At 63.4% G+C, this 27685-nt stretch overlaps 1 protein-coding gene across 2 annotated transcripts in view; it reads left to right on the top strand.

The window, feature by feature from the left end:
- The window catches only part of RASGRF1 (Ras protein specific guanine nucleotide releasing factor 1), a 41482-nt gene that overhangs the window by 4983 nt on the left and 8814 nt on the right, over window positions 1-27685 (top strand). The window contains exons 2-20 of one of the 2 annotated variants that reach the window (XM_063346104.1): window positions 8524-8630; window positions 9578-9725; window positions 12500-12592; window positions 13353-13606; window positions 14676-14755; window positions 15218-15411; window positions 15919-16028; window positions 17261-17379; window positions 17841-18001; window positions 18872-18935; window positions 19933-20069; window positions 21247-21329; window positions 22067-22276; window positions 22677-23047; window positions 24007-24132; window positions 24785-24955; window positions 25169-25281; window positions 25971-26083; window positions 26461-26521. In XM_063346104.1, the coding sequence (XP_063202174.1) occupies window positions 8524-8630; window positions 9578-9725; window positions 12500-12592; window positions 13353-13606; window positions 14676-14755; window positions 15218-15411; window positions 15919-16028; window positions 17261-17379; window positions 17841-18001; window positions 18872-18935; window positions 19933-20069; window positions 21247-21329; window positions 22067-22276; window positions 22677-23047; window positions 24007-24132; window positions 24785-24955; window positions 25169-25281; window positions 25971-26083; window positions 26461-26521 (2715 nt within the window). Of the gene's footprint in view, window positions 1-8523; window positions 8631-9577; window positions 9726-12499; window positions 12593-13352; window positions 13607-14675; window positions 14756-15217; window positions 15412-15918; window positions 16029-17260; window positions 17380-17840; window positions 18002-18871; window positions 18936-19932; window positions 20070-21246; window positions 21330-22027; window positions 22277-22676; window positions 23048-24006; window positions 24133-24784; window positions 24956-25168; window positions 25282-25970; window positions 26084-26460; window positions 26522-27685 lie in introns of both variants that reach the window. The other variant, XM_063346103.1, reaches the window with a different exon arrangement.

Here is a 27685-nt window from a genome sequence, read left to right as displayed (position 1 = left end):
GGTTATCCAGGCCGTGCTCTGGGTGAGCGGGAGCAGCGGCAACGGCCACAAGAGCAGCTTGGAACGTGGTCGCAAGTTGAGGCGGGCAGGGAAGGGCTCGGGGCAGGGCACAGACCCTGTCCCGGTGGCAGGAGGGGACACATCCCGCCTGCAGACCAGCTTCTTGCTGGGGCGAGCAGGGCGTCCATGGACACAGCACTGTCCCCGCAGCCTGGGCACCCTCTGCTCCGCTCCGGACACGCGGGGCAGTGGGTGCGGGTGCTCCCACGCAGGGTGCGGGGCGGCCGCTCGCCCGCCACAGCCCGGCACGAAGGCAGCAAAGCACAATCCGCAGGTTGGTGGGACAGGGCTAGCGGGCGATCCCCGCACCGCGTGGAAATCCCACGTTAGCCGTGCATCCAGCCGCAGCCGAGTCTGCAAAACATGCTTTGCACAGGAGGGTAACGCGCTTCTCGTCTTCTAGAAAAGTCTGTTTTTTCTTCGGGGTACCCGTCTGAGCGTGCTGCTGCCCGATTGCCGTCGTTCTGATTATTCACATGCTGCTTATGCAAAGGACAGGATAACGTGGTGTGATCTGTGTGACTGATGGCGGCGGGGCGATTACAGCTGAGCGCAGGACACCTTGCCTCCGCGGGAGCTGCCTTTGTCAGAGGACGAAAAACTATTCCCCAAATTTGTCATATAAATCCAAACCAGGCAATTTCGGGGCAACACGGGCCTTCTTACCAAGTGAACAAAGGAGCCAAAGTCATGGAGTGAACTGTTCCCCCCGGCAGTACACGCACCGGGAGCGGGGGGATGCTGGGGGGTGCCGGGGGGTGCCGGGCAGGCTGCAGGTGGGGGCTGCAGCTGAGGTCGTGCCCGTCGCCGCAGCCCAGGCTGCTCCGCGCTGGGCACGCCGGTGTGTGCGGGACGCGTGAGCCGAGCAGGGTGTGCGCGTTAACGGTGCTCCTCCAGCAGTGGCGGTCGGGGCTGTGGGGGTTCATAATATTGACTAACGGTTTTCCAGAAGGCTGAGGTGCGCCGTGATCGACAGCCGCCTTTCGCAGATCACGGCGAGTGCAAAGCGCGCGTCCCTGCACGGCCCCGAGGCTGGGGACGGCGACCGGCTACGTCGGGGTGTCGCGTACCCGCCTCTCCCAAGCCCCAGCGCAGGCGTTAAACGCCATCCCGAGGTTTTCCGGCTCCGGGGTTAAGTTTAGCATCGACGTCTTGGGTCCTCGAGCTCCAACTGCCAGGGTGCTCCGGCCCCCTCTGGGCAGGGGGAATCCTGGCGGAATGGTGGATGGTTGAGAAAAAAGTGGGTCTGTGCATCCCAGCTCCCAGCTGGAGTCGTGAAATAGGTATTGGGATGTTTTGGTTGCCAAAGACCGGGAGTCAGCAGAGGTTGGTGGTTTCTGATAAAGCAAAAGGGCCGAGAGCATTTTCACCTGCGAAACAAAAAAATTGGAAAAAGAAAATGGTATTAAAAAGTTTAAAAGGACATTTTTCAATATGATTTTTTTTTTTTTTTTTTTAAAATGCACGGACCATTTCTGATTAAGAGGTGTCTTGGCTGAAGCTGTTTGGCTCTTCCCATCACCTTGACTCGCTCGCTTGGGCCTTTGCCGTGGCAGCTGCCCTCTTACGTTGTCCTCTTGGGTTTTTGTAAACTCTTAATTAAAGGCTCCCTAGGCTTTTCCGAGGCTCGGGTGCTCTTCCCAGGCTCTCTGCAATGAGCTGAGCGCGTCGGTAACTCACCCTTCGTACCAGCAGCACAGAAACCTGTGCGGATTTAAATACAATCTGACTTTTTTGAGCATAAATCACAATTGGTGAACCTAAACCTGAACTACTCCTAAATTTGGAGATTACGCTGCCGATTTTTGTGTTTTAAACCTGATGCCAGTGCTTCCCCTTTACTCGCACGTTCTCATCCAACAGATTAATGAAATCTGTCACAGAAGCGGGGGGAGAGGGGAAGGAAAGCTCCCCCCAGCCCGGCCCCGGCAGCTCCGCAGCCCCAGAGGCATTTTCTCAGCGGCACACACACAGTTTGCAGATTTCTTGCAAATACGAAGGTGCAGAGTCATTACAGCAATGGCAATATTCACGTGTAAAATCTGGCCGAGGTCCGAGCGTCTGATATACCCCGGGTCAGGGCTTTGGTGTAACGCCGGTTTCTTCATTAATTCCTGTACAGAGCGATGCCAGGGCTGTATTGCCAAGCCGTGGGCAGGGGGCTGCTCAGGATGCGCGTACCACGCAGGCATCGCTGGATAGCATGCCAGAAAGGGGAAAAGTTGATATATTTTTTTTTTATAGATGTTTCTGCCCAAGGCTTAGGGGGGGATTCACGCGGGGTGAAGCCTCCCGCTGCAGAGGGTCCCCTGCCTGCTGTTTGCTCCGCTCGCGGTCGCCCAAATCGGCTGATGCTCGGCTCTGCTGCCCGTGCGTGAGCATCCTTACGGCCCGTCCTGAGGCAGAGGAGAGAAATTGCAGCCTCTGGGATTTTTTCCTTCTTGTCAGCAAGCAAATGAGCTGCCGGAGCACCCACCTCCTCCTCCGAGTCCCGGGTCCTGTCTTCCCAGAGCACGCACTATGTAGGTCAGGGAAGTTAAAAGCTGCCATTGCTGGCTGTGGATTTTTAGACTCATCCATCCAGAGCGGGAGAATTCTCCTCCCTTGCCCTTTATGTCAGCCGCAATAACCGTCAGCTCCGTGAGCAGGCGGCCGCGTACCTGCCTGCCGCGGGCGGGTGGGGGGCAGGCGGGTCCCGGCGCTGCAGAGGGGACGGAGGGGGGCACCTCCCACGGAAGGGCCCCTGTGATGGCGCCACAAAACCGCGTTGTGCAGGAAGGGGTGACGGTCACCGCTCCTGCGCGGGCGGCGGCGCTGGGGGTGTTTCTGTCTCGGTCCCCTTGCCCTCCCGCAGCCCCCTCCCGCGGAGCCGGGCACCGTCGGTGACCAGCGCGGGTCTGCGGGAAACGTGCCCACCGCGGCGCTCACCGCGTCCCCAGCGGGCAGGCAAGTTCTTCAGGCTGGCAAATGCCCCGCTCCAAATTTTTTAAAAAAATTTGGAATACGTTGGTTTCCCATTTTGGAGATAATGCGTCATTTGAAAGTTTATTTGAATTTATTTATTGTTTACTTAATAGAAAGCAAGAAGCAGAGTGAAAGGAGCTCAGCTGGACCAGCAGCAGGGACATTGCTTGTGGCCACCCTGGCGCTGCTTTGCCCTTCTCTGGCTTTACTCTGACAAACGGGAGAATTTGCTGTTTTGTCCCCGGTGCTGCGGTGTTGGTGCCTGCCGGGGGGTCCCGGGGCACCGGGTCCTTGCTCCCTCTGGCCCCTGAGCTGGCACCGGGCGCTGGTGGGGTCTGCGTGGGCAGGGTGGGCTGACAGGGGCCAGGCGGGCGCCGGGAACTGGAGCCCCCGCGCGTGGGGAGCGGGGGGACACGGGGGGATGCTGGGGCCTGAGCCCAGCGGGGAGCCCAGCTCCCTGCACATGTGGAGCCCCACGGGAGCTCGCCGGCATCCCTGCGGAGACCCCACGTGGCACATCCTCATGGCCGTGGGACACGGGGATCTGTGTCCCGGCAAGACCCCAGCGTGGGAACCCCCAAGGCACAACGGCCGACGCGCTCTCTCTCGTCATCTCTCTGGCTTTTGGCGAGGATGTGGAGGATGGAGGAGCCTGAGCGCCCCAGCCACGGTGTGTGGGAACGGGCGTCAGACGGACACGGGCAAAGCACATCTTGGGGCGTGCAGGGACCCCCATCTTGGGGTCACCGGGGACCCATGTCCTGCCGTGCAGAGGGACCCGTGTCCCAGGGCGGCAGGGACCCACGTCGGGGGGTGCGCAGGCAGAGGTTTTGCTTCTCTGGCACTGGGCACGGCAGGAGGGCAGAGCCGTCTCTGCGCTGACAGTGCCAGCCCAGGGACATCAGGCACATGGGAGGACATTTCTGGGGAGATAGTCCCTGCACATTAAGCACTCAGGTAGTCTCCTTCGTTAATTCAAAGTCATTTGTTGAGGTTCTGGAAGCAGAAATAGCTCCCGAGCAGCATTTTGCCATTATACTCTCCTCTCAGTAAAAATAGCTGAGCTGGTGCTGGGGATTTTTGCAGAAAAAGCGACAGAGGGAGCAGAGTTTGGGGAGGGGGCTCGGGGGGGTCGGGGCTGTGGTGGGTTCTGAGCCAGATCCCTCCCCCCGGGGCCACCCTTGAGCAGAGCCCCAGGCACACGCGGCCGGGGCAGCCAGCGGCCAGCGCTGGGCATGGTCTCCTGAGCTGCCGGGGGGCCCTGGGGGAGCAGGGCATTGCCTGGCCCTCTCCTGCCTGCACCCCCTGAGCTGCGGACGTCCGACTCCTCTCACCGCAGTGCTCGGCGTCCCGGCGCGGGACTTTGCCAAACTCCCTGCTGGAGCCGAAGTTCTGCCCCGGCTGCTGGGACTGCACCGTGTCCTCCCCCAGTGAAGAGCTGGAGCCGCCTGTCGAGCCCTTAAGGTGGGAGAGAGGAGAGGGCCTGGGGGTCCCTGGCACCACAGGCGGTGTCTCACCCAGCCCGGGGGGCTCTGCACCTCAGGGGCGTCAGTAAATGCCCCCCTGGTGCCCAGCGCCTGCCCTGCGCCGCAGCAGGCAGGGTCCGGGCAGAGCCGGGCAGTGGTCGCAGGGCTGCGGCTGGCCCCGCGTGGGCTTCCTGAGTGTCACTTTGTGACCTGAAATGCTCCCGTGTTGCTCTTCCAGGAGAACTGCTGTGTCCGCCTGGCGTTTCCAGGCGTAACCCCCCCGCAGCACTGGGGTCCCGGGGGCGGTGCGTCCCACAGCACCGGGGGACCGTGCATCCCGCAGCACCGGGGGGCCATACATCCCGCAGCAGGTGCTCAGGAGGCACCATGGAAATGGGGAAGGCTGGAAAATGCCCCGTAATGAGAGACTTCAGGAATTGCATCTGCTTAGTTTGCCAGGAAGCGGAGCGAGAGGTGGTTTGAGTGAGGGGTGTCAGTGCCTCCATGGCTGTGAGTTAACACGGTCTTCAGCCTCGTTAATGAGGTCTTCAAACGAGCAAAGGCGAGGGTGGGAAGCAGCAGATGGAAGCTGTGGGTGATTGTGCTCCGCAGTGGGCAGGGGTGGCCCAGCAGCACTAACTGCCCCGGGGGTGCCGGAGGCAGGGGCTGGTCCTGCTGCTCCCTGCCCGGTGCCGGTGGGCGGCCGGTCCTGTCCGTGGGTCTGTCCTGCTGCCACCGAGCATCACCCCCCGCCACGGTGAGTGCCGCTGGAAACGCTGCCGGGCTGTCGGGTTTGATGTGTCACTGTGATAACAGAGAAGGATCATAATTTAGGCAGAGATAAAAGGTGGTGGGAGTTTTATTATTCAAATATAAAACAACTTCCTCCTTGCAAGCGCGCTGCGCTTCCTGGGTATTGTATGGGGATAAACTGGAGTGACACGGGAGCTGCGGCGCGTGTGCTCGCAGGAACCGGATTTTAATTGCACGTGGAGCAGCCGTCGGGAGCGAACCCTCCTGGCCGCAGCCCCGCAGCGGCCGCCACAGCTGCCCCCGGGAAGCCTTCGGCCCCACATCCTCCGGCTCCGCTGCTGGCAGCCTCGGAACTGCCATTTGCGAAACCTTCAGGAGCTTCTGGGTTTAAATCAGATGAGCCAGAAGCCGTCTGACAAAACGCTTTTGGTGCTGGTGTGTCGGGAGGTGCCTCGGTGGCCCTGGTGGGCGCAGCAGGGGGAGAAGCAGGGGGGGTGCCTGTCCCACGTCCCTGCCCCGCTCCCTGCCCTTATGTTAAAATCCGACAAGTCCTGAAGCTGTGCGAGGTGCAGCTTTCCCTGAGGGCCCTCAGGGAAAATGATGCCCGGTCCTGCTCGCCCATGGGAGCACACAGGGGCCCTGCACCGTCCCCCGCATCCCCCAGGGACCCGCAGCGCCCGGAAAGGGCAGCCCAGGGCTTGCCATCCCGTCCCCTCCCGCTGGGCAGGGACCGGTTTGGGGGAGCCCCAGAGGCACCTCCTGGTGTTTCTGGTCTCATGGGGATGTGGCTGAGCGCCGGCTGTCGGCATCGGTGGAGCGTGGGGCGGTGAATGCGTGTGCCGTGGCGTTGGGGCGGTTTGTCCCCACGGCACCGGGAGCTCGTGGGGGCACCGAGGCCGCGAAGGGCCTTTCCCAGCCCTGGTGTCCCTGCGGGCAGGACCTCGGGGCTGGGGAGCGGGGGCTCGGCAGTGCCCTGGCACGGCTGGTGATATTCCCGAGTCGCTGTTGAAGCGGGAGGATTTCCAGACTTGCCAATCTGACAGGCTCTTTTCAGTGCTGTTTGCAGGGGAAGGAGTGTAAGAGGTGAGCGTAAAGCAGAGAGGCGTAACTACCTGCACAGTTTCGGAGACCAGAAATTCCTGGTGAATTTTCTATCAGAGATGTCTTGTTGCCAATAAAAGCCTTTGGGGGTGGGAGGGAGAAGCAAAAGGGATGAGAAGCGAAGGGCTGTGGAGCTGCTGCAGCTCCAGACGTGTCCCGCAGATAGGGACGAGCTGCCGGCCCGGAGCTCTCGCCAGCCTGGCTGCAGCGGGATGGGGAAGGGGCAGGAGACGGACAATGATGTGTTTTACCACGGAGAAGGCTCCGTAAGGAGAAAACTTGTCCACAGGATCGGCAATAAAAAGTTATTGCACCTAAAGGATCCTGGAGAGAAGTAAAGGAGGCGCATCTTTACAGGGTCGCAGGAACAACCAGTTGCCCCCCCCCGGTTTCTGCAGGAGGGCTCTGGCATGGCCCCAAGGGCAGCGCGGCGTCCCCAGGCGCCCCCCTTCTCCTCCACAGGGCCCCCCCTTCTCCTCCGCAGGACCCCCACAGGCTGAGGGAGCTCAGAGGGCGCTTCTCAGGCTGTCGCCCATCGAGACACGAGCCCTGGCTGGGCATGGTGCTGGGTGGGGGAGCTGGGTGTCCGTCTGTCCGTCCATCCGTGCTGCCTGCACCCACATCACCCGGGAGCAGCGACCGGCTGCGCCTCGGCTCCCCTGCGTCCCGGTGTCACTGAAAGCCTCCTGCGTCCACCCACAGGTCCTTCTCCTGAGCGCCCCTGGGCCTGGCTGGGGATGGGAAGGGGGTGAGAATGAAGATGCCCGGGGAGGGAGCAGGACGGGGGAGCTGGAAGGGGCAGGGGTGGGAGATGTAGCCCTGTTTTGGGGAGGCGGCGTGAGCAGCTCCCCGGTGCTCAGCACGGGGGTGGGGGTGGTGCAGGACCCCCTGGCTGTACTGGGTGGGTGCCAGCCCTGCCCTGCTGCAGCGCCCCGTTGCCCGTCATGCCTGCAGCCCGCGCCGGGGCAGGTTGCCGTGTGAGCTCCTGCCTGCCTTGCGGTGCCCGTCAGTGTTTTCGTGGCACGCCGGGGTCGGTGCTCGCAGCCGGGTGCTGCCTGCCATCCCGGGGAGCCGGGGTGCACGCCAGGGAGCAAGCAGCTGCTGCAGCTTGGGTTTGGATTGGGTTTTTTTTGCCAAGATACCTGCTAATTCAGATCCCTCGTTAAAGCTAACAGAGGGGCAGATAATGCCAGGATGAGCTTTTTCTAGTGGGTTTCATTTTATCCCAGTTATTCCGGGCAGTATCCGGCATTGCAGCGTGGTACCTGTTTCCTAGGAGACTGCGGGGAAGCACAGGAGCAGCACAAACCCCAGCCGGTGTGGGCTGCCGCCGCGCACAATTAGCACAAATACTGTAAATGTCAAGGGAGGCTAAATATAGTCCTGCGCCGAGTCCTGTTCCAGCGCTGCCCATCGGAGCCGTGCGAGCACACAGGACCAGGGCTCTGCCCAGCGTCCAGCCCCCGGCAGCAGCCGGGCTTCGTCTTGGTGCCCGAGGGCGCTCGATGCCTGCGCAGGCAGGGGTGCAGGCAGGGATGCCGGCAGGGGTACAGGCAGGGATGCTGACAGGGATGCGAGCAGGGGTGCAGGCAGGGATGCAGGCAGGGATGCAGGCAGGGGTGCCGACAGGGATGCTGACAGGGATGCTAGCAGGGGTGCAGGCAGGGATACAGGCAGGGATGCCAGCAGGGGTGCCAACAGGGATGCTAGCAGGGATACAGGCAGGGATACAGGCAGGGATGCCAGCAGGGATGCCAGCAGGGATACAGGCAGGGATACAGGCAGGAGTGCCGGCAGCCTGGTGCTGGGCCCGGCTGAACGCCCTTGCTCATCTGCCCTTGTCCCCAGGTGAGGGCTGTCCCAGGGCAATGGCCGCAGGCTCAGGCCTGCAGCCTCCTGCTCCTCAGTGGATTTAGGTTTATCCGAATCCCGGTGTTTGCCTGGAGGGGTTTCCCCTCACAGCGTTTCCCGGCCCCGTCCTCGCCCGTGGCACGGCTGCGCTGCCTCACCAGCAAGGAGCAGCTTTTCCCCGAGCGCTGAGGGCAGCACGGCTCCGCCGGGCTCCTGCTGTTTCAAAACCTGTTTTTTTAAGTGAAGTGACCTGTGGGGGATCATAAAGCGCTTTTCTAATGGCCTTGAGCGAGCAAGCGGTAACCTCACCCTGTGTTTGCTCCCGCAGCATTACTTTACCGTTAATTTCAACCACGAGAACCAGAAGACCCTGGAGCTGAGGACCGAGGATGCCAAGGACTGCGACGAGTGGGTGGCAGCCATAGCGCACGCCAGGTACCGCGCTCCGCCCGCGCAGGCCTGGGGACGGGGGTGTCGGAGGCAAAGCCGTGCCCGGGGGCGGCTGCGGGCAGGGAGATGTTGGGCCAGGCGCTGCCGAGCACAGCACCTTTGGTCCCCAGCCCCGTGTCGGGGACCCTCCTGCAGAGCCGGAGGCTGCGTTCGGACGTGCCCCCGCTGTCCCCATGCCTGCCTGTCCCCGTCCCACCCCCATCAGGCCGCCCCGGCAGGCTGGTGCTGCCTGTCCCAGCCTGGTGCCGGAGGGACGCCCGATCCATCGTCAGGTTCAAAGATCATCAGGAAGGGTTTTGCCTGGAGTAGCGATGGGTCAGAGGAGTTTTTCCCAAGCCCGTGTTTCTCCACTGCAGCCCACGCGCTCGCTCGCTGTGGGAGAGCGGTTGGGAGCTGGCACGGTGTCACCGCGCGTCCGGCGAAGGGGGTGCCAGGCTGGCAGCCGGACGGGGCGCAGATGAGTGTTACATGCAGGAGAGCAGAGAAATATCATCTGCTGCGGCACCTTAATGAGAGCAGATGTTCCTACAAGCTTGTGCCACAAGCGTCCTCCTTCTCGTTACATTTTTGGGACGTGGTAGGTGAGAGACGTTTGGCCTTGGGTGCTGGGGGTCTTTTGTCTCCTACCATTTCCTTAAAATTTGCGATGTCTTCTGTTAGCACCCTCACGGGGAACATGAGTCCCATCCAAATCGGTCAGTTACAAGTGGCAGCATCCCAAACTGCGAGAGCCATCTCCCGGTTCCTCACCCTCTGGGTACCCCCAGCTGGAGGGGCAAGGGCAGCGCGTAGGCAAGGGGGAGGGCAGGAGAAAACACCCCCTCCCCAGCAAACTGCAGCGTGCAGACACCTAATTTTGGTTGCACGTCCTGGGGGGGCCGTGGTGGCGGGGCCGGGGGAGGAGAGGTGCTCACGGCCGTGTCTGCCTGCAGCTACCGGAACCTGGCGACGGAGCACGAGGCGCTGATGCAGAAGTACCTCCATCTCCTGCAGATTGTGGAAACGGAGAAGACTGTTGCCAAGCAACTCCGCCAGCAGATCGAGGACGGGGAGATCGAGATCGAGCGCCTGAAGGCCGAGGTGAAGCGCCTGGCATCGCCCCGCAGATGCGCTGATGCTCCCCGGGGCGACCCGCGGGCTGGGGGCGGGCAGGCGGGTGGTGTTGCCGCGCTGGCAGGGACCGGGGGATGGCACACAGCAGGTGTATTTCTGCTTGTTTTAACGACATCGGGCTGGCCCCTTCTCTTGCAGAGAGGGGCGAGGGCATCACCTTCATTGGAGGTTTTTCTTGCGGGAGCCGTGAGCCCTGGCGCGGTGCGTGTGCGGGGCTCGCTGTGGTCCCCAGCGCCGGGATGCTGCAGGGAAGGGTTTGCTCCAGCAGCGAGCGCTGGGGAACCGTCCCTTGGGTCCAGGAGTAGGTATTGGGGGACAGATGGAGACTCCTTCTCTTCCCATTTCGCCTTCCTTATTTTCATCCTGGACACCTCGATCAGACCCCCTCTGCGTGCTGTGTGCCCGGTGGTGACATCTGCCAGGTGCTGCAGAGCCAGAGCAGTAACTGAGAAAGCACAGAGGCGTCTGCGGCCTCGGGAGGGGACCTGTGCCAGCTGCGAGCTGCACAACCCGAGTGCATCAGGGAACTCGTGTGCACGGTGCTATAAACGCCAGGGACGCTTCGCTACGAAGGGAGCGTCTCTCCAGCGAGAGCCGCCCGTGGAGCCATTGCCCGCAGCTTGTCCCAGGAGCTCCCGCAGCCCTTTGCTGTTGGGCGCGGTGCGGCGCTGGGCTGTGGGCAGGGTGACGTGGGGCGGGTTACGGCAGACAAAGCGACAAAATGCAAAAGTGACTCAGCAGACGGTGCCGGGGGAAGCTGGCGTCTCGAAGGCGCCCGGGAGGACGATGCTGGCAGCCGTGGGGCTGCCCCGTGCCGCCCGGCCCCGGCGTCGCAGGGATGCAGCTGGCCGGGGGTACTCTCGCCGCCAGGGTTTCGCGTGCTGGTGGGTGCTGGTGCCAGTGGGCGTGGGGCACCCCAGAGCCGGTGCTGCCACCAGTACCATCCTCGTGTCTGGCAGGGAGGGTTGGGCAGGGGCTCTGGGGTGGAGGCAGCCGGGAGCGGGTCCGGCTGGGCTGCGACGTCCACCCCAAATCAGTCAAAATCACCGCGGAGGAGGCAGCTGGAGAGGCAGCGAGGGCAGCAGTGGGCTGGCACGTCCTTGTGGTGGTCTTTTCCTTAAATTTTGGGGGTTTGAGTTAAAAAGTGCAGGTGAATAGCAATCCCTGCCCATGAGTCGGGGCACGTTGAAGGCTGCCTTTAGTCTTGGGGGACTGGGCGAACCTTTCCCGGGAGTGGTTTCGGCACTGCTGAATTTTTGCTCTCCAACACAAATCAGCCCCAAAACCGCCCCGGCCGCAGCCCGTGGCACCCACTCAGTGCGGGGGTTCTCCTGGGGCTCTCCAGGTCCAGCCTGGAGCCGGGGCAAGCTCCGCTCCGTGGGGAGCACGGCTGGTGTCAGGGGCAGGGGGGTGAGCGGGGGGGCGATGAGCATCCCCAGGAGCTTTCACCAGGGGGTGGGACGTGTGTTGTGAACCCTGAGGTTAGCGGAGGGCCGAGCCCAGAGGCGTCCGGCAGCGCCGCAGCCCGTCCCGTCCCCTGCGCCCACGTACTTGGGGCTTTTATCTTGTGTTGCGTTTTGGGTTTTTTGCTCTTCCACCTGCTTTGAAGCAGAGATCAAATAATCAGCATCTACTTTAAAGTGCAGATTTTGCTCACTCCATTTAAAAAAAAGAAACCGAAATAAAACCGTGGCAGCGGCAGACCCGCTCCGTGGGTCCCGGCCGAGACGCGGCTGGAGCCGGCGCGGGGAATGGCCTCGGTGCTCTCAAGCGCGTCAGTGCGGAGGGGATCAGCTGCTGGCGGTGTGACAACGTGCAGCTCCGTTACACTTCGGATTTTGTGGAAGTCGTCTCGTCTGCCTGGGCTGTGACCATGCATCAGAAGCAGCTCCTGCCCCTGCCCTCCTCTCCCCGTTCCCTTCCCCGTTCCCTTCCCCGTTCCCTTCCCCGTTCCCCCGACACCAGACTCCGCAGGCGCGTGGTGGGCAGTGCAGTTCCTGCTGCTGGCAGCCCCGGCCTCGCTGGGGAGCTGAGTCTGCAGCTGAGAAAGATCTCAACACCTTTTCTCTCCAAAACTTTTTGGAAAGTACTCTTGGAAGGTTGTTTTCTTATTTTTCTTATTTTCTATAAAATCAAAATTCAAATCGCATTCTTCCCAGTTTTCATTTGCTGTTTTCCTACCCTTTCCTGCAGCTTCCTAAATGGTGGCAGCGGTGGGGGGCAGGGACACGGCAACGAGCAGGGGAGTGAGAAAAAGTACAGGCGAGAAACAGTAAAAATTCAAATGCTCGAAGCTAACAAGATTCCGTCCAATTTGTGTTGGAAAGCTGTGACTGGATGGGAGTTTGTCCCTGTCTGCAAGTTTTAGGGCACAAATGACTTGAGATTTTTCTGCCGCTTTCTCTCCAACTCGTTTTTTAATGGCTCGCCCATGAAGGTTCCTTAGGACAGAGGGATGCGCTTGGCATTGGGACCCAGCAGGGTTGCCAGGTCCCGTCTCTGTGGCGTGTTCGGGGGGTGCTGGGGGGCTGGCAGTGCCCTGACGGCTCTGCAGCGTTTCTTCCTCGGCTTCAGCTACCCGTGTCCGCGCAGACGGAATCAGCGCAGGGTGTCCCGCTGTCCGTAGTTCAGCTGGAGGCACCCGCCGTTCCCTGGCGCCGCGTGGAAGCGGGTTTGTCCTTGGCTGCCGGGACGTGCCGGGATGTGCCGGGGCGGCCGCTCACCCCCCGCTGTGCCCGCAGATCGCCTCCCTGCTCAAGGACCACGAGCGCATCCAGGCCGGCCAGACCAGCGCGCCCAGCGACGACGACAGCGACATCAAGAAAATCAAGAAGGTGGGTGGTGGCGGCTGAGCGGTGCGGGGACGGCGGCAGCGGGGGACGGCGGCAGCGGGGGGATGGCAGCAGTGGGTCCTGCTCTCACCTGACCCCCAGAAAAGCCTCCACTGGCCCCAGGCACCCGCTGCCCCGTGCAGGGGAGGTGGGGATGAATCCTGCGGGCTTGGGGCAGCAGCCGCGGGCGCGGACGGAGCTCTGGGCATGGACAGGGATGTGCTGCGGGCGCTCATTCACGTGAGGAAGGTTGGGAAGCTTTTCTAGGTGTCTTAATACACCTCTGTGTCTGTGGGTGCCCAGAGAGGTGCTGGCTCCAGGGGAGCTGTGGTGCCTGGATCCCCGGGCAGTCGGGGGGTGCTGGGTAGGGCTGAGCCCCCGGCGGGCTGGGAGCCCCCGTACCCGCACGCTCCCGCTGGCGGGGAAGGGCCCGGCGGCGTGGCTGTGCCGGGGGAGGTCAGGAGCTGACACAGGGTCCTGGCTTCTCTTGCGGGTCTTCCAGGCACATCTGTCAAAGGGAAAAGGGGGCATTGTCTGCAATAAGAAGGTGCATTTAAATGAGTTATTGTTCATTTCCCAGCCGGGAGGATTCAGAGCACCAGTAACGGGCACATCGTGCGCACCCCAGCACAGAGCCAGGGAAACCTCATTGCAGGGCCGCGGCTGCTGCACTGTGCTGACCGTAGGGTGACCGTAGGGTGACCGTAGGGTGCCCGCTCGGCTCCTCATCCCGGAGCCTGACGCGGCTACTGCTCCCCTGCAGGTGCAGAGCTTCCTGCGGGGCTGGCTGTGCCGGAGGAAGTGGAAGACGATCATCCAGGACTACATTAGGTCCCCCCACGCCGACAGCATGCGCAAGAGGAACCAGGTCGTCTTCAGCATGCTGGAGGCGGAGGCCGAGTACGTCCAGCAGCTCCACATCCTCGTCAACAACTTTCTGCGGCCGCTGCGGATGGCGGCCAGCTCCAAGAAGCCTCCCATCACGCACGACGACGTCAGCAGCATATTCCTCAACAGGTGAGTGCCATCCTGGGGGCCCTCTCCGAGGGCAGAGCTCTGCAGCTCCCTGATGGAGCTGGCAGCCTGCGGGCAGGCGCTGGTGTCCGCAGCCCACTGCCCTGCCCCGGGGATGGGTGTTGGGGTGCTCGGTGCTGGGGTCTCCCCGGGAGCCTGCAGCCTGGCCCCCAAAGCCACGGGTGGAAGCTCACCGTCCCCTTGGGACGCCTGCGCAAGTGGCTTGCTGAGTGCTTGGCACTGACACGAGGAGGTGGCGTGGGGGCTGAAGCTCCAGGGCTGGCGGGAGCCCATCTGTATGAGGTCCTGGCTCTGGCGGTGGGGAGGACGCTGTCCTTTGGTGTCAACAGCAGCCCGTGGGTAGCGATGGATGAGCGTCGCGGGGAGGATGCGGCTCTCGGGGGAGGTGATGTGGAGGGGGAAGGCGTAGCCCCTCCTGCAGCTGCGGCACAGGGTCACAGCTGCTGCAAAGTGAGCCAAGAGTGGCCGTGCCCGAGCGCTGGCGGGGCCGGGGGGTGGCACTCACTGACCCCAGCCAGGCCACGGTGGTGCCAAGTGTGTCAGCGGTACGTGCCAGGTTTAATGGCAGCTGCAACGGCTCCATCCCGCGGATGGTGCTGACACCAGAGGTGTCTCACCAGCCAGCCCTGGGGGTGCCAGCCCTGGGGGTGCCAGCCCTGGGGTGCCGGCCACCCGTCCCTTGCGGTCCCAGGTCAAGTGGCGGGTGCTGGGGAGCCGATGGCACTTTCGCCCTGGCCAGTGGCACTCTGTGGGGCCGGGCTGGGACAGGGGGTGGCTCATTCCCCCGTGGGAAGGGGGGTCTGGACTCCCCTGCGTTTCAGGGTCAACTTCTGATGGGAGCTTCAGGCTGCTCAGTTCCTCCCTCTCCTCCGTCCTCGTCCAGCGTTCCCTGCGCGCCTCCGGGGACCCTCTCTGCACCCCACCTCCTGCAGCCACATCCCCAGCCAGCCCGAGGGCTCCCCGGCTCCCCCTCTGGGCTGGTGATTTCGTCTAATTACTCATTATTTGCCACTTGCTCATCTGTCTCTTCACCCCTTGGTGTATCTTTCAGCGAAACGATCATGTTTTTGCACCAGATCTTTTACCAAGGCCTGAAGGCGAGGATATCCAGCTGGCCCACGCTGGTGCTGGGTGAGTGCCTCTTGCCTCCTCGCCGCGTTTCCTTCCTGCTCGCTGCAGGAGCCCAGCCCACCCTCTTCCTCCTAATGCAACTCCCCGGGCGTTTCGCTAACCGGGGGCTGCGGGGAAATGCATTGCACAGCACGGCGGTGCTTCTCCATGTCAGTCGCGGCGGCGAGGACCAGAGCAAAAAACCCCGGAGAACCCCAGTTCCTGCGTTCCCGGTTCTGCCGGGCGGTGGGAGGGGTGGCCCGGGCCGCGCGCTGGAGAGACGGTGCTGAAGGGCATCGCTGTGCCTGACGAGACCCTCAGCTGGCACCACGGGGTGGCTTTAGAACCCCCACCGGGCAGCCCTGGGGCTTGCACGAGAGCAGGAGCCCTGGGGGTGCCCCGGTGGGATGCGGGGGTGAGGAGGGTCGGGAGCCGGGGGGCTGGACCAGCACGCCCACCTCCCCGCCACCTCTCTGCTCACAGCCGACTTGTTCGACATCCTGCTGCCCATGCTGAACATCTACCAGGAGTTCGTGAGGAACCACCAGTACAGCCTGCAGATCCTGGCGCACTGCAAGCAGAACCGGGACTTCGACAAGCTGCTGAAGCACTACGAGGCCAAGCCCGACTGCGAGGAGAGGACCCTGGAGACCTTCCTGACCTACCCCATGTTCCAGGTGACCGCTGGCACCGGGATCGGCCCTGGAGATGCCACCGCAGTGCTGGCAGCGAGGGGTGGGCTGGGCAAACCCCAGCCCCGCAGGAGGCATCGGGTGGTGGGGAGGCAAAGCCTGGGTGACGATGGGCTGGGGCTGGGCCCCACATGGTCCCACGCTGCTCCTGGGACCTGCTTAGGCCATTGCTGGGCTCGTCGGTGAGGACTCTCTGTGTGAAGCTGCCGGCTTCCCAGTTACCCCGTGCTGCTGGGACAGGGACGGGCCACGGCAGAGCCCTGGGAAAACCCCACGCTGTTCCCCCTCTTCATTAAGTTTTAGCACGAAGAGCTTCGAAGCTTTCATAACCTCCCAGATCAGAGGGTCTGAGGCGCGGTGTCCCCAGCCATGGTGTCCCCGGGAGCAGCGCAGGGTGGGCACCACAGCCTCTGTGCCCCCTCCATCCCTCCCGCCCCCCCAGCCCCGCGCTGCCCCGCGGCTGATGCCCCGCTCCGGTCTGTTGTGCCGCAGATCCCCAGGTACATCCTGACGCTGCACGAGCTGCTGGCTCACACTCCTCACGAGCACGTGGAAAGGAACAGCCTGGATTACGCCAAATCCAAGCTGGAAGAGCTCTCCAGGTCAGACCCACCCCTGCCCGTCCCGGTGGCCGGGGCTGCGGGACCGGGGGCAGCGCTGGCACCCGGGTGGTGGGGGCTGGTGGAGGGGCTCTTGGCCGGGCTGCCGGCGCGGTGTGGGTGTGCTGCGCTTCGGGCGGGCAGGGAGCGGGGCTGGGGCGGGCAGACCCCGACCCACAGGGAGCGGAGAGGGCGCAGCGCGGACGGGACCGGGCTGGCCGGGGTGAAGCTGGTGGAGGTGGTGCCGGAGGGGCTGTGCTGTCCCGCTGGGGTGGGACGCAGGAGAAGCTCAGTCCTCGGTTCGCCGTTGGCCATCCCTGACAAGGATGAAGCCCGCCCTGAGCCGCCGGCACAGGGGGATCTGCCGGCTCGTGCTGTGGGTGCCATGGGGGGGAGCTCGTCCGGGTGCCCCTGGCTGCCCATACACCCCCCCCCAACTGCTCGGGCGCAGGCAGCGGGCAAAGCTGCTTGAGCCGGGACCCCCCTCCCACTGCCCTCGTCCTCTGCCTTTCGAAGGCTGAAACGTCCCGGTGCCGTCTCCTGCCCTCCTGTGCCAATCCCCGCCGGCGGGAGGGGAGCCTGGCTGCTTCTGGCCAGGGGCTGCGTTTTCCAGGGCTCCTTAATGACGAAATCCGAGTTTTGGAGGGCTGGGACAGCTCTGAAGGTCTGGCTCCCTCCTCCTCTCTCTGGGACGGCTGGTGCTGGTGGGGCGGCCCCATGGGAAGGGGCCAAGTGCCTCCGAGGTCTCCGCAATGAGCAGCCGGGAATCAGCCGCGATTCCCTATTTCTGACCCTCTCCTTCCACAGACCGAAGTGTTCTGTGTGTCCCGTGACAGCATTTTGCGATGGTGTCAAACCCATCAGCGCTCCTTGGTCCCGAGGCCACCCATAAAAAGAGTTTTCATTGTTTGTCCTGCTCTTCAAGGAGCAGGGACGTTGGAGGGGGCTGGCGATGGGGGGCGTTCTGTCTGCCCTAAGTCTGAATTTTGTGATTTCTGAGCAAGGAGGACACATATTTCAATAATTTAGAAATCTGGAGGTGTGGTGCACGCTGATGTGTCGGTTACCTCCTGAGCGCCCGGGTCTGTACAGATCCTGGGGACGGCTGTAGTTCTCTTGGCATTCCTTCCGCTCGCGTCTCACCTCCTGCAGCCCCTCCCGCGTGGCCAGGGGCATCTGCTGGGAGAAGTGCAAATCTCAGCCGAGCTCCAGTTTCCCTCTTCTCCCTCCTCCAGGATAATGCACGATGAAGTGAGTGAGACCGAGAATATTCGGAAAAACCTGGCGATAGAGAGGATGATAATCGAAGGGTGTGAAATCCTGCTGGACACCAGCCAGACTTTCGTGAGACAAGGTACCGTGTCCCTCCCGCCGCGGGTTACGCCCAGCCCTGCAGCCCCCGGCCCCGCAGCCGCGGCGAGCCGTGACGTTTGACAATAGAACCCGTTTCTGGGTTTTCTCTGCTCCAAAGCGCTGCACCTGCAGACAGTCCCGGCGCTGCCTTTCGCTGCCGCACGGAGCAGAACGTGCTTTTAGCCGTTGTTGATTTCCTGCTGCCAGGGAAGCAGCGGGACGCGTCCTCACCTCCTGGGCACGTTGGGTCCCGGCGGGGCACCCGTGTGCTGTGGGTGCAAGGGTGGGCTGGGGGCCGTGGCCAGCGCCCGCCCGCTGTCTGGGCTCACGGGGCCAGTCCCAGTCCCGGTCCCAGCCCTGCCACGCCTGGGGACACGCTCGCCACTGCCCCGCTCCCGGGGACCGTGCCCTGCAAAGCTGCCCCCGACGCCGGTGCCAGGGACGGGTCTCTCCCCTCCGTAGGGTCCCTCATCCAGGTGCCCATGTCGGAGAAAGGGAAGATCACGCGGGGGCGGCTGGGCTCCCTCTCGCTGAGGAAGGAGGGCGAGCGGCAGTGCTTCCTCTTCTCCAAGCACCTCATCATCTGCACCCGGGGCTCTGGAGGGAAGCTGCATCTCACCAAGGTGCGGAGGGCAGGGGGGGCTCGGCAGCCCCCGGCAAAGGGTCCGGCGGCTGCTGGGCCTGGAGCTGGTGCCGCTTCCCGGGGTGCGAGAGCACGGGGTCCTGCACGGGGAGGGGCAGAGGCTGGCACCGCGGCAGCCCGAGCTGGCTGGGCTCTCTGGGTGACACCGGGGGTCCAGGGACCACCTCGCCCTCCCCTGGCAGCAGCCTCCCGGGGGGGCCAGGCTGGGAGCAGGCGGTCGGTGGGATTTATTCCGCGTGGTCCAGACACCTTGTCAGTGATGTGCAGAGCTCTGAGTCACGGGCAAAGAGGAGAAATTGCACGTTCTCGATAAAAGAAGGTATCCTGATTTGCGGCAGAAACCTTGACAATCCATTCAGTGAGAAACTTAAATTATAGCCTAGGTTTGTACATAACGCTCGCAGTCTCCTCCTGGCCGCTCCCAAGGCGCACGCTTTTGTTGGTGGAAGTTTGGCAGTTAATTGAGCAAGAATCTTACAGAAATTGTTCATTACTGGCATTAAATTATCAGTTTGAAAAATTGCAGTCCACGGCAAAGAGTTGATAATTACAACAACAGACTTTTGGAAAATTTAATTTAAAGCTCATATTAAATAATTTATAAACAGATTAGTTGACGGGTTATACAAGGAGAACCGCGACGTCCCAGCAGTCGGTAACTGCTTTTTTCCCAGTGAAAGCAGACGCTGCGCTGGCCGCGGGCCGCACGCAGCCGTGCCGAACCCCTCGCCTGCATCGCCCCGTCCCCGACCCCGGGGCGGTGGGCTGCGATGTGGGGCGGGGGACCGGGGCAGCCCCCAGCCTCCCGGAGGGGGGTCCTGCCGCTGAGCCCCGACTCCCGCCCCTGCAGAACGGCGTGATCTCCCTCATCGACTGCACGCTGGTGGAGGAGCAGGAGAGCACCGACGAGGACGGTAGGTGCCCCATGGCGGCAGAGTCCCCTCGGGGCACGGCCAGGGCCCTGCTCAGCCCCTGGCCGCGGGTGCGGGGTTGGGGGTGTCTCGTGCATCTCCCGGCGGCTGCAGCGTACACGGGGGCATCTCAGAAAGCGAAGTTGCGGCTGCTCCAGGAGCCCCTGCGCTGAGGTCACCGCACGGCAGCCCAGCTCCCGCTGGGGGGTTCCAGGGCTGGCAGCGCGGTGCCCCCATTGCGGGGAGGGCAGAGCCGTGGCCAGGGCTCCAGGGAGGGGCCGGGGGTGCGGGTCCCGCTGGCGGCTGCGCTTAACGCCAGACCCTTGGCAGGAGGTTGCTGCCAACCCCTGGCGATGCCCCCCCCCGGCTGGAGGCAGCTGCCGTGTGTCGTGGCTGGGGACCGATGGCAGCACGGCCAGCGCTGCCCGCGGCCCCTGTCACGGATGCGGAGTCCTGACATTCCCGCCGTCCCTCCGTGCGGCGTAAAAACAAGCACAGCAAAGTTGGAGCAAATTCAGATGCTGAGTAGATTGGAGAAAGTCATGATCTACTGGCTGGATTTAATGAAGTAAATTATTTAGTGCGAACCAAGCAGATGCGTGTTGATGCCAGCCTGAGCTTCCTGCGGCAGGCAGCGTCGGTCACGGCTGGGCGCGAGCAACGGGAAAAAGGCGAAGATGCTGGGTGTCCTCGGCCGTGGCTGCTTAACTGCAGACTTGTGAAAAACCACGGGCTCCTTTCTCTTGTGCTCCTGAGGAGTTTCCAGCCCACGCGGGGCAGCCGGGCTCTCCCCCGGCACGTGGCCGTGCCACCCTCCTGCTGTGCAGGCTTTACTTTGCTAACCCAGAGCCTTTGCCGAGCAAACCTGGCCCGTCCTCGCCGCAGACAGCCCGCAAAATGCAACAAGCTCCTTAAAACCTTGAAGAAACTTCTGCCAGGGGAGAAGGGGTGGGGAGATCTTCTCACAGTCACTGTGTGTGGGTTTTTTTCTATTCCAAAGCAAAAGCATCGGGGCAAGACATCGACCATCTTGACTTCAAAATCGTGGTGGAGCCAAAAGATTCCTCGTCCTTTACGGTTATCCTCGTGGCCTCGTCCCGGCAGGAGAAGGCTGCGTGGACCAGCGACATCAGCCAGGTAGGACAGACCCGGCAGGGAGGAGATGTTGGGGCGCAGAGTCCCGGCGCCGAGCGGCCCCCGCGGGATTCCCCCAGCCAGGCTGCGGCGATGGCTTTGGGCACCCGGAATGAACATTTGGCGTTTGCTGTGCGGCTGCGGCTCTGCTGCCTGCCCGCGGGCTGGGCCTGCGGTGCCCCGCTTGGTCTGGCACCATCGGGGTGCTCGGGACCTGCCGCGGGCTGAGGTCGGACTGCGTGGGGCTGGTACGAACAGCACGGGAGGACCACCAGCCCTGGGCACCCGGGGAGAGCGGGTCCACGCGGAGGGTGTCTTGGAGCTGGGGCGCGCCGAGAGCCCGGCCATCGCCAAAAGCTTTTCTTGGAGAGGAAGAGGTGGGGTGGGAAGGTGACACGGGCGCAGCGGGGTTGCCCCGTCAGTGCTCTCCCTGCCCGTGGAGATGTGTGGTTTGGATATCCCCTCTGGCTCATGCCCGTGTTAGCAAATTGCACCTGCTCTTCATTTGCTTTATGCAAATGGAGTTGAAGGTCTCTGTCCCCAGGTGGGAGGAAGAGAGAAAGTTATCGGTTCAACAGGGTTTGCCTCCTGGCCACCGCTGGGTACCATGTCCTTGTGTCCCCTTGCCAGAGGTGGGGGTTCCTGGCCGCAGTCAGGCAGCGGCACCCGCTCCCGCTGCCCGCCGGGGCCAGCCCTGCCCGCGCGGGGGTCTGCAGCCCCGCTCCTGCCCAGCAAAGCCGGGAAGGGACCGGTGCCGCTCTGCTGCTCGCTGCAACCCTCCAGCAGCGTGGGCGGGGGGGGAGTTTAATTATGGCGGTACAGGGTGAGGGGGGTTTCTGGCAGTTCTGGCAATGCCTTTGTGTCTGCCAGCGCACCCTGAGCCCGCGCCGGGCCCGTAGCGGGAGAGCTGGGAGCAGCTCTGGGTGAGGCTTCCCCCGCACAGGGATGCAGGACCGTGGTCGCAAAGCTCCTGTTTTCAGGCAGAAGCTCTTGCCCTTCCCCGCTGCGCGCTCCCGGCCGCGGTCTCCCATCACGCGTGGTGGATGCAGCCGGCAAGGGCTGTGTCTTGCCTGGCCGAGGCCGAGCTCAGGCTCTCTTACGGTGCGTCCGAGCCGGGTGGGCAGCGGGGCCGCCCTCGCCGCCGCCACCTTCTCCCGTCTCCCCCCCGGGTCTCTTCCAGTGCGTGGACAACATCCGCTGCAACGGCCTCATGATGAACGCCTTCGAGGAGAACTCCAAGGTCACCGTCCCCCAGATGATCAAGTGAGTGCTGCCGCGGCCGGGTGCTGCGGAGGGCGCGGGGCTCTGCCCGGCCCCACGGCACAGCTCCCGCCGGTGCCAAACCCTGCCCAAAGCCCCGGCAGCCCGGCGGGGAACTGCTCTGTTCCCGAATAGTGATTAGGAGCAGTAATTAGCTGGGAGAGGGTGTTTGTCTGGGACTGTGCTGGGAGAGGTGGGAAGGTCAAAGGGGAGAGCTCAGAAAAAAAATAGTAAAAGGGGGGCGTGAAAGCCCCGGAGAGAGGGGTGCAGGGGGCTGCGGGGTCTGCGGGTGCTGGGGCTGCCCCAGCCCGAGGAGGGACATGTGGGGGACACGCACAGCCGGTGGGATGGGGCAGCACAGGGGTGTCCCCGCCACATCAACCGCCCGCACCGCTGTGGGAAGGGTCTTGGTTGACGGATGTCCCTCAGGGACAGTCGTTCCCTGTGTTTTGCGCAAACCTCTGCCTGTTGAGCGCTGTGCAATGGTTCCGCCCGGGCTGGGGTGCGGATTCCTAGCTTTCCCCTGGAGGTGTTCCTGCCTGCCTTTGACGTGGGGACGCCCCGTTCCAACGAGGCTCCTTCGCTGCCGAGGACCCGAACTGCTTTCCGTGGTCCCCGCACGTCTCAGGGGAAGCCGCTCGCGTGAAGCGGCTCTTGGTTTCGTTCCAGGCTGGAACCACAGATATCTTGTTTCTCTGCAGGTCTGATGCCAGCTTGTATTGTGATGATGTTGACATTAGGTTCAGTAAAACGATGAATTCCTGCAAGGTCCTGCAGATCCGCTATGCAAGCGTGGAACGGCTCCTGGAGAGGCTGACGGACCTGCGGTTCCTGAGCATTGACTTTCTGAACACGTTCCTGCACTCGTACCGCGTCTTCACCACCGCCCTGGTCGTCCTCGACAAGCTCATCACCATCTACAAGAAGCCGATCAGTGCCATCCCCGCACGGTGAGGCTGCGCGCAGCATCGCTGCGGTGCCGGTGCCCGTGACCTGTCCTGCCCCTCAGGGACCGCGGGGTTCACGGGGGGGTCTGCGGCATCCCTCCTCCGTCCCCTCTTCCTCCCGAGTCACTCCTCTGCTCCCCAGAGCTGCCCGGCCCCGGTGCCGCCCCAGGGCCATTCCACCTGGTCCCCGTGAGTTGTGACACCCGCGAATCGGGGCAGCAGATAAACCGGAGCGCTGCGGGTGTCCCTGCTGCTGGGAGGGCTGAGCGGTGGGAGCGGGGCGGTGGGGGCTCTCGCTGGGGCGCTCCGGAGACCCAGCACTGCTGGAGCTGCCGCCGGGGATCTCCAGGAACTCTCAGGCAGAGCAGGGTCAAGTTCAGGCTTTCCCTGTCTCTCCGCCAAGGTCCCTGGAGCTGCTGTTTGCAAACAGCCAGAACAACAAGCTGCTGTACGGCGAGCCCCCCAAGTCCCCCAGGGCCAACCGCAAGTTCTCCTCGCCTCCCCCCCTCTCCATCACCAAGTCCTCGTCCCCCAGCCGGCGGAGGAAGCTCTCCCTCAACATCCCCATCATCACGGGAGGGAAGGCGCTGGACCTGGCTGCTCTGAGCTGCTCCTCCAACGGCTATGCAAGCATGTACTCCTCCATGGCTCCCTTCAGTAAGACCACCCTGGACATCAACAAACTGTACGTGTCCAGTAACTACCCCAATAAAATCCCTGACGAAGGAGAAGCAGCCGCAGAAAAGCAGGAGGAGCCGCTGCCGAGCAAGCAAAGTAAGTCGCTGTGGGTTTGCAGCCGGGTGGGCAGAGAGGGGGCCGATTTTGGTGGGTGCTCTGCAGGGGGGTGCAGGGACGGGGAGGGGGATTGCGCACACCGTGCCTGGGGGCTTTGCAGCAGCCCAGCCCCGGGCTGGGGCAGGGACCCGGCTGCGTGCTGGCGAGGGGTGGGCGCGGGGAGCCCCTGCCCCATGAACACGCACACAGCGACCCCCAAGTGCTGGGGAGACCAGTGGCGGTGGCGGCGGCGGCGGTGGCGGTGCTGTTGGCGATGCAGTGGCTGCTGTGGTGTGGCCTCCAGGAGGCTCAGCAATGGGGTACTGGGGGAAGAGAGCCGAAGCCGGGCGAGTGAGGCACCGCAAAGGCCACAGGTCATTGTCCCCTTGAGCATCCCTCTGTCGCTGCGGGTGGCCTGAGCCCCTTGTGCGCCCTGGTGCCGAGCAGGGGCTCGGAGGGGCGAAGCCGGTCTGTGGGCTGCGGGCGAGGGCAGAGCACAGCCCAGCCGGAGGCGGTGGGACAGGCTGCCCCAGCCCAGCCCACAGCCCTTCACCGCGTGATTCCCCATCCCCTGCCCCCTGCGAGGGAGGTGCCGCATCCCACCCCAGCACGGTGCACGGGGTGCAGGGGCTGGAGCTCACCCGCGGTCCTGCTCGCTGTCGCCAGCCCCGGGCAGAGCCTCCGAGCTGGCCGTATGTGTCCCACGCACAGCACGGAGAGCTCCTGCTCCCGTGGATTCTGTGCTGCCTGAAAGCTGAGTAAGGCGTAATAACAAAAAAAAAAAAAAAAAACCACACCAAAAAACCCCAGAGGAATCACAGGGCTCTGTACCTCTCTTGTTGGTTGCTGTGTGCCCAGCTGGAATGATTCAGACTTTAGGAAAATCTGGAAGAGCTAAAATATGGCTGCAACGTGCACGTGTCCCGTGGTGATGGTAACGGGGTTCCCTGTTCCTCCAGGCTCAGAGGTATCGGTCAGGGAAGAGTCAGACACAGATCCCAACCAGAGCGATGAAGCAGAAGCTGAAACTTCCCCAACAAAATCTCCGACAACTCCAAAGTCCATCAAATGCAAAAATTCATCAGGTAACAAGTGAGCCGATACCTGTCCCCCTGGGGGTTACGCAGGGCCGGCTGCTGCCCCGGGACCTGGCCGTGCAGAGCCGCTCAGGGCGCGGGCGTGAAGCTAAAGCAGGTGTGAGAAGGAGCAGGAGTTCGCCCCTTATTTTCCTGCAAGGGGAGAGGGAAATGCCGGGCTCTCTGGCCCGTATCGCAGAGCAGGTCTGCGCGTCTTACCGGCTCTTCTCACTCCTTTCCTCCGCTCCCGGGGCTGGTGTGGTGCTTTAGGAGTGAGTTACGCTGCTGGAGACGTGAGCCTGGACTGGCATCGAGCACTGATTTATCTGCTCGAGTCTCCCCCGTAGCTGTCGTCCCGCTCTCTGTAGCAGGTTGAATTCCTGCTAAAGCTGTGCTGGATAAATTCTTGCGCATGGTGGCATCCAAAGCTGCCCATCTCCTTTGCCCCAGCGCCGGCGGGGTGGAATCCAGCTCTCCGTGGGGAGCAGCCCCACATTGGCCATCTGCACCCACCTCCTCCATGAGCCCCGTTCCCATCCTGCCCCGGCCCGGGGAGAGCGGCCTGTGCGCCGGGGGGCTGGCGAGGGGTGTCCGGGGCTGGGGGAGGGGACCCGGCTGCGGCGGTGGCCTGGAGTGGTGTTGGCTTTCTTCTCCCCCACAGATTTCTCGTTGTTTTCTTACAACAACGGCGTGGTCATGACGTCCTGCCGGGAGCTCGACAGCACCCGCAGCGCCCTGTCTGCCGCCTCCGCCTTCGCCATCGCCACGGCGGGAGCCAACGAGGGGACCCCCACCAAGGAGAAGTACCGCAGGATGTCCCTCGCCAGCGCAGGTACCCCACCCCGGGCCGCCGAGAGCGCGGGGATGCGTTTTTGGGGTGCCCTTTCTGCTGTACTGGGCTGGGTTGCCCTCGGCTGGGGGCAGCCCCCGCCAAGAGGCAGCTTAGGGATGCTTGGGAAGATGGGGCTGCTCCTTCCAGCAGTCCTGAAAATACCTGCGAGCGATTCCCAGCGGAGCTGTAGCTGCACTAATGGATCACTGGCAGTTTCAGGCTTCCCGACGGACCAGCGGAATGGAGACAAGGAGTTTGTGATCCGGAGAGCGGCCACCAACCGGGTCCTCAACGTGCTGCGGCACTGGGTCTCCAAACACTCGCAGGTGGGTGTTGGGGGCCGGGGGGGGGTCGGTGCGGCAGGAGCCCTCCCTCCCTGCCAGCGCGAACTGGGCTGCGTGCCGGGTGGCTCAGCCAGGCTCCAGCTGGAAAGGCAATTTGGCACTTCTTTTTTAATTAAGCAAATGAGTGGACGTGGGGAGGAGATGAAGAGTGTGAAGCGGGGGAGCTGGGAGCCCCTGGTGCACGGCGGGGGGGCAGGCGTGGGTTGCGGTGTTGGCGTATTCGGTGTGTGAAGGGAGGGAGCCGGGGGCCGCAGTCATCCCCCAGCCGGGCTCGGTGGGAATGCAGTAGCTGGGTTTGGCTCCTTGGAGGGGGCTTGAGGCTGGGGGCCGGGTCAGGAGACCGCGTGGCTTTCCCTGCTGCCACTTTCCCTCTGCCACCGGTTGCCGGGAGCACTGGGAGCGGTGCCATACTGGTTGGCACTGGGAAACCCCTGCGCCTCTCCCGGGCCGGGTGATGCCAGTTCAATGGTACAGAAGGAGCCCGGTGACTTCCCAGCCAGTTCCCGTTTGCTGGGCGCTGCAGGCTGGGATTTCGTGGGCCAGAGGCAGCTGAATTCACCGCAGGGCCATCGGGCTGGGCCGGGTTCAAACGGGCAGGGAGCGGAGCTGCTGGGAACCGGAGTTACTCGCGTTACAGCACATTAACACCCTGACTGTGCCGGCTTTGGCAGGACTTCGAAAGCAACGAGGAGCTGAAGTTCAGGGTGATCGGCTTTCTGGAGGAGGTTATCCACGATCCCGAGCTCCTGACCCAGGAGAGGAAAGCAGCCGCCAACATCATCAGGTGCGGAGCCGCGGGTGGGAGGCTGCTTTCCCTGCACCCTGGGCCGGGCTCCCGGCACTGCTTCCCGCTGCCCTGTGGGATGGATGCGGTGCAGGGTGTCCAGCAGGGGCTGTGCCCGCCGGCGGGGCCCGGGGCACATCGGGACCTGGTCGGGGGCCATGGGCGAGGTGCGACCCCCACCCTCGTCCCCACGTGCGGGGCCAGCCGTGGCCTCGGTTAAGGGCTTTTTTCTCTTTAAAGCAGGAGATGGGACAGAAGTGTCCTCACGCACGCCGAGTGTTTAATCCGAAAACCCACGGAGTCGTGCTGCAGCCCGACCGCAGGGTGCAGCGCTGCTGCTCTCCCAGCTAAAGTAATGCTGTCTTTTCGTGCCGTAGGACCTTGACGCAGGAGGATCCCGGAGACAATCAGATAACCCTGGAGGAGGTCGTGCAGATGGTAAATACCCTTTCCCTTCGCCCCTCTGCCTGGTAGCTCGGCGTGGCGGTGGGGGAACAGTTAAAGATTCCCACGCTCCGGTGCAACCGGCTCAGCGGAGAGCAGTTCTCCAAGCCCTGTCGGGGCCACAAAGCAGGGGAAGGTTTTCCCGTGACGGGGCCAGCTGTGAGCACAGCTGGATCTGTTACGGGCAGAGGCAGCGCTAACCCAGCCCCGCCGGCTGCTTCGCCCTCCTGCACCGTGGCAGGATGGCCCGAGCGGGCATGGAGATGCCTCTGCCAGCGCCTGCCCAAGAGACACAGGAAAACCCCGGGCGTTCCCACCGTGTCCTCTGTGTCCCCAACCCTGCGCCAGTGCCACCACGTGCTGGTTCCGGGTGCCGGGCGCTGGCCCAGCTGGTGTCAGCGTGGCTCCCCTGGGAACCCGCGGTGGATTTAAAACCGTCAGGGTGGCTGCAGTGCGTTTGCCACCTTCCTGCGTTTAAAAAACCACAAAGTCTGCTCCCAGAAAGAACCGGGAGCCACTTTAAATTGGCCGGGTGCACCTGAAACAACAGCGGCTCTGTCCCCTGCTCTGCTGGCCGGCTTTGGAGGGGCTGGGGCCTCTTGGCGTTTTTTAAGCTTGTGTCCGTAACCGAGGGTGCTGCCAGCTTCCCCTGAAGAAGACAAACGAAACCGGAGGGTTTTGCTCTGCCCCTCGATCGGAGCAGCAGCGGCCTGCGGTCAGAGGGACACGGGGAGCCCTGGCTTATGGGGTGATGGGGGTTGTGGGTTTCCCGGCCCCCTCCTCGTGAGCTGGGGTTATGCGTTGTGCTGACCCCTAGGCGGGGGTGTCCTCCAGGGTGCTCCGTGCCCTCCCGCTCGGCACCGGTGTCGCTGAGTGCCACCCGTGCCGCTTGCCCACCCAGGGTTTGCTGTCAGCAGCACCCCGTGCTCTGGCAGGGTGGCCCCAGTGTGCACCCCCCCAAACCCCTGCAGCCTGCACCCCCCAGTGTGCACCCACCTCCCAGTTTGCACACACACACCCCGCCCCCGGCAGCCTGCACCCCACAGTGTGCGACCCCCCCCCCCCCTCCCATAGCCTCTCCGTGGGCCCTTGAGGAAGCCCAGCTGGTGTTTGCTCCACAAGAGCCGCTTTCGCAACCCCCTTCCCACAGCCAGGAGG

The sequence above is a fragment of the Chroicocephalus ridibundus genome, chromosome 9 (assembly GCF_963924245.1).
Source record: "Chroicocephalus ridibundus chromosome 9, bChrRid1.1, whole genome shotgun sequence".
Taxonomy (NCBI): Eukaryota; Metazoa; Chordata; class Aves; order Charadriiformes; family Laridae; genus Chroicocephalus; species Chroicocephalus ridibundus.
This window is presented reverse-complemented; position numbering and strand designations above follow the sequence as displayed.